This window comes from Mobula birostris, chromosome 24, assembly GCF_030028105.1.
Source record: "Mobula birostris isolate sMobBir1 chromosome 24, sMobBir1.hap1, whole genome shotgun sequence".
Taxonomy (NCBI): domain Eukaryota; kingdom Metazoa; phylum Chordata; class Chondrichthyes; order Myliobatiformes; family Myliobatidae; genus Mobula; species Mobula birostris.
The window spans coordinates 60630882-60641177 of record NC_092393.1 but is presented as its reverse complement, the minus strand read 5'-3'; the positions used below and the strand labels follow the sequence as shown (position 1 = coordinate 60641177).

The 10296-nt window shown below is 53.6% G+C and overlaps 1 protein-coding gene across 1 annotated transcript in view; it reads left to right on the top strand.

Moving 5' to 3' along the window:
* The first annotated feature begins 2237 nt into the window (after positions 1–2237).
* ca10a (carbonic anhydrase Xa) overlaps positions 2238–10296 on the top strand; it is a 226798-nt gene continuing 218739 nt past the window's right edge. The window contains exon 1 of the mRNA XM_072241896.1: positions 2238–2677. Coding sequence (XP_072097997.1) covers positions 2617–2677 — 61 coding nt within the window. The 5' untranslated portion in view covers positions 2238–2616. The remainder of the gene's footprint in view (positions 2678–10296) is intronic.

Below are 10296 nucleotides of genomic sequence, written 5' to 3'. Positions count from 1 at the left end.
TGGAGTGAGGGGTGTGGAGTGAGAGGAGGTGTGTGGAGTGAGAAGAGGGTGTGTGGAGTGAGGGGGATGTGGAGTGAGAGGAGGTGTGTGGAGTGAGGGGGATGTGGAGTGAGGGGGTGTGGAGTGAGGGGGGTATGGAGTGAGGGGGTGTGGAGTGAGGGTGTGTGGAGTGAGGGGGGGTGTGGAGTGAGGGGGTGGTGTGGAGTGAGGGGGTGGTGTGGAGTGAGGGTGTGTGAAGTGAGGGGTGTGTGGAGTGAGGGGGGTGTGGAGTGAGAGGACGTGCGTGGAGTGAGAGGACGTGTGTGGAGTGAGAGGGGATGTGTGGAGTGAGGGGGTGGAGTGAGGGGGTGTGGAGTGAGGGGAGGGTGGAGTGAGGGGTGTGTGGTGAGGGGGTGTGGAGTGAGGGGGTGTGGAGTGAGGGGTGTGTGGAGTGAGGGGGGCTGGAGTGAGGGGAGGGGTGGAGTGAGGGGGGCTGGAGTGAGGGGAGGGGTGGAGTGAGGGGTGTGTGGAGTGAGGGGGGGTGGAGTGAGAGGTGTATGGAGTGAGGAGGGGTGGAGTGAGGGGGTGTGTGGAGTGAGGGGGGTGGAGTGAGGGGGGGGTGGAGTGAGGGGGTGTGGAGTGAGGGGGGGTGGAGTGAGGGGTGTGTGGTGAGGGGGTGTGGAGTGAGGGGGTGTGGAGTGAGGGGAGGGGTGGAGTGATGGGTGTGTGGAGTGAGGGGTGTGTGGAGTGAGGGGGGTGTGGAGTGAGAGGTGTGTGGAGTGAGGGGTGTGTGGAGTGAGGGGGGGTGGAGTGAGGGGTGTGTGGAGTGAGGGGTGTGTGGAGTGAGAGGTGTGTGGAGTGAGGGGGGTGTGGAGTGAGAGGTGTGTGGAGTGAGAGGTGTGTGGAGTGAGGAGGGGTGGAGTGAGGGGTGTGTGGAGTGAGGGGTGTGTGGAGTGAGAGGTGTGTGGAGTGAGGGGGGGTGGAGTGAGGGGGGTGTGGAGTGAGAGGTGTGTGGAGTGAGGGGTGTGTGGAGTGAGGGGTGTGTGGAGTGAGAGGTGTGTGGAGTGAGGGGTGTGTGGAGTGAGGGGGGTGGAGTGAGGGGGGGTGGAGTGAGGGGTGTGTGGAGTGAGGGGTGTGTGGAGTGAGAGGTGTGTGGAGTGAGGGGGGGTGGAGTGAGGGGGGGTGTGGAGTGAGAGGTGTGTGGAGTGAGGGGTGTGTGGAGTGAGGGGTGTGTGGAGTGAGGAGGGGTGGAGTGAGGGGTGTGTGGAGTGAGGGGTGTGTGGAGTGAGGGGGGGGTGGAGTGAGGAGGGGTGGAGTGAGGGGTGTGTGGTGAGGGGGGGTGGAGTGAGGGGAGGGGTGGAGTGAGGGGGTGTGGGGTGAGGGGGTGGAGTGAGAGTTGTGTGGAGTGAGGGGTGTGTGGAGTGAGGAGGGGTGGAGTGAGGGGTGTGTGGAGTGAGGGGTGTGTGGAGTGAGGAGGGGTGGAGTGAGGGGTGTGTGGTGAGGGGGGTGGAGTGAGGGGAGGGGTGGAGTGAGGGGGTGTGGGGTGAGGGGGGTGGAGTGAGGGGTGTGTGGTGAGGGGGGGTGGAGTGAGGGGTGTGTGGAGTGAGAGGTGTGTGGAGTGAGGGGGGTGGAGTGAGGGGGGTGTGTGGAGTGAGGGGGGTGGAGTGAGGGGAGGGGTGGAGTGAGGGGGTGTGGAGTGAGAGGGGGGTGTGGAGTGAGGGCAACAGACTAGGCCTGACTGTGGTGGCAAGTGTATTGACCGGCTGCATTACAGCCTGGGACGGAAACACCAATGCCCTTGAACAGAAAAAGTAGTGAATACGGCCCGGTCCATCACAGGGTCTGCCCTCCCCACCATTGAGCACATCTGCACAGAGTGTTGTCACAGAAAGGCAGCCACGATCAGGGACTCGGCCACCCAGGCCATGCTCCCTTCCACAGGGAGGATGTGTGGGTCCTGTGGGGAAGCACACGGGTGTGGGGTCACCAGCAGCAGATGACCTGACCTTTCTCCCCCTCTCCACCCTCCTACACCCCTTCCTTCCCCACCCTCCCCAACCCCTCCTCCCTCTCCTCCTAACTCATCCCTGCCTACCCTCCCTCCCGTCCTACCCTACCTCTCCTCCCTCTTCCAGCCCTCGTCCCCTGTTACCCCCTCGCCCTCCCCCCTCCTCTCATACCTCGCCCTCCCTCCCCTCCTCCGCCTTCCCCCTCCCCTCCCCTTCTCTCCTCCTCCCCCCTCCCTTTGCAGGAGTGGCGTGCAGCCGGGCGGCGGCGGGGCGGACCGGGTGGACGGGCGGACGGGGCGACGCCAGCCGGCGCTCTGCCAGCGGACTGGGGGGGAAGGTGCGGCGCGCTGCTCCCGGGCGCCGGCAGAAGTTTGTGGGGCAGATGTTGAGCGGCGCCGGGGTGTGTCGGTCGGTGCCCCGAGCAGAGGGCGGCTCCGGTGCCCGCGGCGCCGCTGAGATGTCGCCCAGTGTGGCTGCTGGTTCCGGCTTCCGACTGAAGCAGTGAGCGCTTCTCCCGGCAACCGGCGCCCCGGCATGTCCTCGGATTAAACTGAGAACCCCTCCCTCCCTCCCGCTCTCTCTCTCTCGGAGACAGGACCGTATCCCAGCACCGAGCAGCCTGCCGAGCATGGAGATCGTTTGGGAATTACTCCTTATGCTTCACGCCAATCTGTTTCTCTCGGTCTCAGGTAGGAACTCGCGGGCCCCCCGACCTCGCCAGACTGCGCAAAGTTGCCCAGAGGTGATGCAGATTGTTTCGGGGGGGGGGGGAGCTGAGCTCTGGACCGGGTCGCGGGGGGTGGGGGGAGAGTAAGGTCCTCCCCGTGGGGACTGGATCTGGGCAAGGGGCTAAAGGTGGAATTGTCAGCGTGCGCAGGGAGAGAGGGGTCTCCCGCTCAGCGCCCGGGTCAGAGCGGAGGGAGGGAGGGAGGGACCCGCTTTCTCCCCCACCCCACCCCACCCCACCCCCTTCTCAGTCTCTGCCCCCCCCCGGTGAGGGTGACCGTGTTGCAGGAACCGCATCGCTCTCAGAACGGCTCGGGCTCAGGGAGGGGAGAGTCCTGGCGCTGTTGTACTGCACTGTGTGTGTGTGTGTGTGTGTGTGTGTCCGAGTCCGAGTGAATGGGGCAAGTGCATCTACTTGTGACGCTGAGTGTGCATAAGTGCGCTGTATGTGTTTGTAATCGGACGGTCGGTATATATACACGAGCCGTGTGCGCGGCTACTCAACCGGTGTATGTATGTGCGTGTGTAAACAAGCTGTGGTGTTTGGTGCAGAAGTACGCCGTGTGTGTTTGTAACGGGGCGGTGAGTTTATTATACAAGCGGTGGGTACGGTGTGCAGTGTGTTCGTATATACAAGCGGCTAATGTGTACCGAACCTGTGTGTGTGTGTGCGCGCATGTGTCTGCGATGTGTGTGTGTGGGCACACACGCACACAGCCGGTGTGTATGCTTGTGTACAAGTGGCGTGTGTGTTGTGTACAAACAGTGTGTGTTCGTCTAAACAAGAGGCGTGTGTGTGTGTCTGTGGGCGGAAGGTGTGCGCGACCACAGAGGCGCTGTGTGTGAGACACCTGGGGTGTGAGAAAAGCTCACGGTTCAAATCTACATCCAGTAGCATCATAAAGCATCGACCCCGATAAGTTTATTCATTAATTTCTGACGAAACCTCGTTCACTTTCCGACTAACGCGCGTTTGAATAGTTTAAAATATAATTTAAAGTCCTGGGAAACAATTCCAGATGGTAACGGGACCTCTGTATCAGCGGTTGTCCGCGATTTGCTCCGCTTCAGTCAGTCAGATGGTGGAACGAGGTTCTTAACGCTCCGAAATTTAGCCGCAAATCCCCCGCAATCGGCGCTTTAAATGGCTTGTAATCCGCACGCTCTGTCGGCTGCGGCGGGCGGGGATTGTCCCGGGAGGCGGAGTTTGCGGTGGCCCGGGGGCTGGCTTTGAACGGCGGAGGGGCTTCCACCTTCCAGGGACTCCTCAGCTAGGCGGGCTGAACATCTGGAAAGGCTACCACATTTGGGAGGGGCGCCACATCTGGAAGGGCCGTGAAAATCCGGCCTGGTTTGTCCCGACTTCGGGTGCCCCTGAGTGCGGCGGCGGGCGGGCGGGGGTGAGGTGTCCGCTGACTGGACAGAATGCAAGTTGCTTTCTTGGGATCACAGGGACATAAGGGCGGGGATGGGGTCGGGTGGGGGGAATGAGCGCAGTGTTCAGCCGGGCCGGCAGGCAGTTTCCCCCGTCAACTGGGCAGGATGCGAGGCAGCTTCAGCTGGGCCGCCGAGCGGGGTGGGCCCGTCTCCCACGAGCCGATATCCCCGGACCTGGGCCGGCGAAGAAAGCACCGCACACGCCCAGAAAACCCGGCGGCAGCCTGGTCTGATCTCACAGAGTGACTTCCCCAGATCAAGTACTGACTGCCTAGCATCGGACATTCGGCCCGTCCTTGTTTGTGCCGCCCCTCATTGACAGATACATATGCCCCACTGACGGACAGAGCTGTCTGGTCTCTCCGAGTATCAGTGTGAAAGTACTGGCTGGTAAATACCCCTCTCAGCCTGCTGTGCACACCAGTGTAACACTCCACCTGACGGTAACAATTCAGCTAAGGCCCCATTAGCAGATCTTCAGACGGAAAACATCTGAGTAGCAAGTGCGGCTACCCGGTTCGGTCGGTGTCGCCGGATGCCAAAACGCTGTGTGTTCCAGCAACACGGATAAATGTATTCAGCAACCTCTCTCACTGCGATTGACACAGTAATGTGTCCAGTGACAACCACCACCTCATATTAACGCGAATGTATTCCGGCCTGATACTAATATCAAAATGCAATCCAGTAACTTCTCAACGAGGGGCATGAGTTAGTTACCGAGATTCCTTCAAACAGTAAATGTAAGACTGACAAGCACCGATACGAATATATTTCAGTAATTGCCTGTAATATATTCAGCAACTCCGGATTCTTTGTTAATACAACCGCTAGTCCGGCAACATAGCACGCCTGCTGGGCGCCGGGGTGGTCTGGTGATTAGCGCCACGCTGTTGCCGTCCAGGGCATTCCGGGGTCCCGAGTTCATCTCCGGCACCGTTCCGTAACGAGACCCTGTTTTCCCCAGATCCTCCGCTTTCCTCCCACAGTCCAAGGACGGACTGGCCATTGTAAATTGTCCCGTGATCGGGTGAGGGTTAAAATGGGGTTGTCGGGAGTTGCTGGGGCGGCGAGACCAGAAGAGCCTGTGTCGCTAAATAAATAAATATTAATGTATCCAATGCCCAACAGTAAACAGTGGGAAGTTTCTCAGTAGCGCTGTCTGAGACTAATACTTCAGTCACAGAGAAGTGCGGCACAGAAACAGGCCTTTTGGCCCATCAAGCCCGTGCCGAGCCATTTAAACCATCTACTCACCGGGACCATTGCCTTCCATACCCCGTCCAAACTTCTGTTAAATGCTGTACTGCATTCCAGTGACTCTCCACTGGTGATATTAAAGGTGGTAATATTTTCCAGTGACTGACATTCTGATAGAAGTCTATCCCAGGGCCTTGTCTGACTGTGATATAGTTCTGCATTGCAGGAACTCTCACTGGCACCGATTGGTGTGGTGTATGTAACTCACACGTGTGGAGGAACTCAGAAGGTCAGGCAGCATCTGTGGAAATGAATAAACAGCTGATGTTTCAGGCTGAGGCCCTTCCTCAGGACTGGAAGGGAAGATCCCAGAATCAAAAGGTGGGGGAGGGGAAGGAGGAGAGCCGGAAGGTGAGGGGTGAAGCCAGGTGGGTGGGGAAAGTGACGGGCCGGAGAGAAAGGGGCCTGATAGGAGAGGAGAGTGGGGCTTGGGAGAAAGGGAAGGCAGAGGGGACCAGAGGGAGGTGAGAAGAACTAAAATGGAAAGGGGGGGGGTGGGGAATTACCACAAGCTGGAGAATTCAATGTTTGTACCATCAGGTTGAGGGCTACTCAGAGAGAATATGAGGCGTTGTTCCTGCACCCTGAGAGTGGCTTCATCGTGGCTGCAGAGGAGGCCGTGTCAGAATGGGAAGTCGAATTAAAATGGGTGGACACTAGGAAATCCCACCTTTAATGGTGGGAACTTTCCTGTAGCGTCTCACAACCCGATATTGCATCCAAGTAACACCCCAGTCTGATTACAGTGTATTCTAGTAGCAAGCACTGTCTCCCATTAATATTCCAGTATCACCACTGTGTTGTACTCATATAAACTTTCCCAATAACAAGAGATATCTAATATTATTGTGATCATATATTCCACTAACTCCTTGCTTCCCAGCATTAATATATTATTTTCCGGTAGCTACACTCTTAACTGCTGTTAATGTAATGAAGTATTACTGTAACACCCATTACGTGATACTAATATAAGAGTGTATCCTGTAACAAGCACTGCCTGGTATTAATGTAATATATTGTAGTAATTCCCCACTGCCTCATATTGGTGTAATAATGTATTTCAATAACACCCACTGCCTTATGATAACATAATCATTTGTTTCACTGACTTCAGACTGCCTAATGTGCATGCAACAGAATTCTCTACCTTATATTAATAACATAAAAGTAATTCCTGCAGCTGTCTGTAAGGAGTTTTTACGTTCTCCCCATGATTGTGTAGGTTTTCTCTGTGTGCTCTGGTTTCCTCCCACATTCCGAAGATGTGCACGTCAGGAAATGTAGAGGCGGCCTGACCCAAAAGCAGAGCGGCAGAGATGATTCAGCAATGAGCAGTGACTTTAATACCAGGCGGCCAGATGACAAGCCACAAGGGAGATCAGAAACAGGCAACAAGGTTAAACGTCAGGCAGGCAGAGAGGAAGCTCAGAGAAACCGGTTGGGGCTGGCTGGTTCGATGAGTGAACAAGGACCGTGGATGAGAGCTGGGTTTAAATAGGCTTCAGGTGATGTGTCTGAATTGAGCGGCAGGTGAATCCTGCTGGCTGGGCAGAGACTGGGAGGTATCAGCGGGAGCCGGTCTGACAGCACCTGTTACGGATAGTGAGTTGGAGGCGTGCTTTGTCGGCACTTGCACATCCTTGGACTGTTTCGGTCACTGCTGGCAAATAAGGTAGTACAGTAGCATAGCACTTAACAGTGGAAACAACCAGGGTTCGATTCCCGCCACTGCCTGTAAATAGTTTGTCTGTTCTCCCATGACTGCATGGGTTTCCTCTGGGTGCTCTGGTTTCCTCCCAGATTCCAAAGACGGGTGGGTCACATGGGTATAATTGTATGGTGGTGGCTGGTTGGGATGGAAGGGCAGTTACTCTGCTGAATCTTTGAATTAAAACAATGAATGAAGGGTAAATGCAAGCAGGCTTTTCCACTGAGGCGGGGTGAGACTGGAACTAGAGGTTATTGATGAAAGGTGAAATCTTTAAGGAGAACCTGAGAGGTCACTCAGGGTGGTGAGAGTGTGGGACGAGCTTCCCATGCAAGCGGTGGATGCAATTGTGACTTCAACATCAAAGGAACGTTTGGGTAGGTACATGGATGGGAGAGGTATGGAGAACTATGGTCCCGGAGCAGGTCTATGGGACTAGGTAGAGAATACTTCAGCATGGACTAGATGACTCTGGCTCCTTTCTAGCAGCATGCAGTTTCCTGATGCGGACATAACATAGTCCAGTAGCATTTCATTCTCTCCTATTAATGTCACAGTTCACTCTAGTAACTGATCACTGTCTGTGAATACTCATTACTTAATGCTAATTTCTAACATAATCTCTCAATGCCTAGCATTAATAATCTAATGTATTCCAGTTATACTCATTACCTACGTGATCATGTACTCCAGTGAGACCCACTGCCGTTGGAAAATTCATTCCAGTAACTCCTAATGTTGAAATTAGCAATTTCCGATGCCCAATGCCCTTCCTTCTTTATTTAGTGATACCGTGCGGACTCGGCCTTGCAGCCCCAAAGGGCTTTGCCACTCGGCAACCCACCTACTTAACTCCAGTCTAAACACTGGAGAACTTACAATCACCAGTTAACCTACTAACCAGTCCGTCTTTGGAGTGTGGGAGGAAACCAGAGCACCCGGAGGAAACCCACGTGGTTCACAGGAGAACGTACAGCCCCCTCACAGGCAGCATCAGAGCTGAGCTCCAAACTCCGAGCTACATTATGATAGAATATACAGTACCTGGGCACATATATAGCTCGGGCGCCTAAGACTTTTGCACAGCACTGTAGTAATTGTATGTATTGCTCAGGACTGCTGCCATATATAAAAAAAGACAAATTTCATGATATGTGAAACCTGATTCTGATCTGAGTCTCTATCGTGGACTGAGACTGGGATCGGGGCAGGGAGAGGGGAATCATGGTTGGGAAAAGGGGAGGGAGCGGGAAGCACCAGAGAGACATTCTGTAATCATCAATAAATCAATTGTTTGGAATCAAATAACCTTGCCTGGTGTCTCAGGGCTGGGTGAGTCTGCACCCTCACCACCCACCACCCCCCACCCCAGCACTCTTTCTCCGCCACCTGTCCCACACCCCTCCCACGGCGCCCCACCCTCGCCATTCCCCACATTCTTTGTTCCTGCCAGATTTACAAACTCGCTCTCCACTCCGTGCTGACAAATACAGTACTGTGCAAAAGTCTTAGGCACCTGAGCTATATATATCTGTCTAAATCTTTTGCAGAGGACTGTAGATTATGTGATATAGATAGCAACACCAGACTACCTGATAATAATATAATCACATTCCAGAACTCTAACAATGAAGGCCTGATATTAATATGATAATGTATTCCAGGAATTTCCCACTGACAAATGTTAATGTAACAGTGTGCTGTGGTAATGAGATGGAGATTAGCTTTATTTGTCACATGTACAGTACATCACAACATACAGTGAAATGTGTCGTTTGTTTTGAGAATGTGCTGGGGGAAGCCCATGAGTTCTGGCACACTTCCAGTGCCAACATAACATGCCCACTAGTTACTAATACCAGTCTATACATTTCTGGAATGTGGGAGGAAACTGGAGCACCCAGAGGAAACCCGCACAGTCACCGAGAGAACAAACGTACTCCTTACGGTCAGCAGTGGGAATCGAACACAGGTCTTACTGGTACATTGTGCTAACCGCTAGGCGACCTTGCTGCCCTGCCTACCGACCAATAATAATATAAAGTAATGGCCAAAATACTTCGTGTAAAAATGTTTGACTGTAATACACATACCTGATATTCATTCTATAATACTTCCCAGATATTTAATATTTCAGTAAATCCTCGAATCTCGATAGCAATGAGCTATTCCTGTAGGTACCCATAGTTTGCTGTAAATGGAATAATGTAACTTCTCACATCCTGATGGTTATATAATAATGTATTTCAATAATTCCCCCTGCCTGATATTATTATCATATTCCAGTAACTTTTCACAGCTGATGTTAAAGTAAAGGCGTCCGTTAGTCTTGCGAGACCATGGATCTGCGCCTGGAAAGTCTTCACTCTCCAGGGCGCAGGCCTGGGCAAGGTTGTATGGAAGACCAGCAGTTGCCCATGCTGCAAGTCTCCCCTCTCCACACCACCAATGTTGTCCAAGGGAAGGGCATTAGGACCCATACAGCTTGGCACCAGTGTTGTCACCGAGCAATATGTGATTAAATGTCTTGCTCAAGAGCACAACACGTTCCCTCGGCTGGGGCTCGAACTCACAACCTTCGGGTAGCTAGTCCAATGCCTTAACCACTTGGCCATGTGCCCGTACTGCTGATGTTAATATTATAATATACACTCAGTGGTCATGTTATTGAGTACCTCCTTTACAAAGTGACTACCTAGTGTATGTTTGTGGGCTTTTGCTGCTGTCGCCCATTCAGAGGTGCTCTTCTGCACACCACTGTTGTAACACGTGGTTATTTGAGTTACTGAATCAGAACCAGGTTTCACATCGCTGGCATGTGTTGTGAAATTTGTTGCTTTGAGGCAGCATTACATAATAATACATAAATAAGAAATATATGTAAAAGAAAATTAAATTAAATAAGTAGAGCAAAAAAAAAAGGGGGAAAATACCGAGGAAGTGTTCATGGGTTCAGTGTCCAAAATCTGATGGCAGAGGGGAAGAATCTGTTCCTGAATCGCTGAGTGTGTGCCTTCAGGCTTCTGTATCTCCTCCCTGACGGTAGCAATGAGAAGAGGGCATGTCCTGGGTGGTGAGGCTCCTGTACCTCCTCCCTGATGGTAGCAATGAGAAGAGGGCATGTCCTGGGTGATGGGGGTCCTGTACCTCCTCCCTGATGGTAGCGATGAGGAG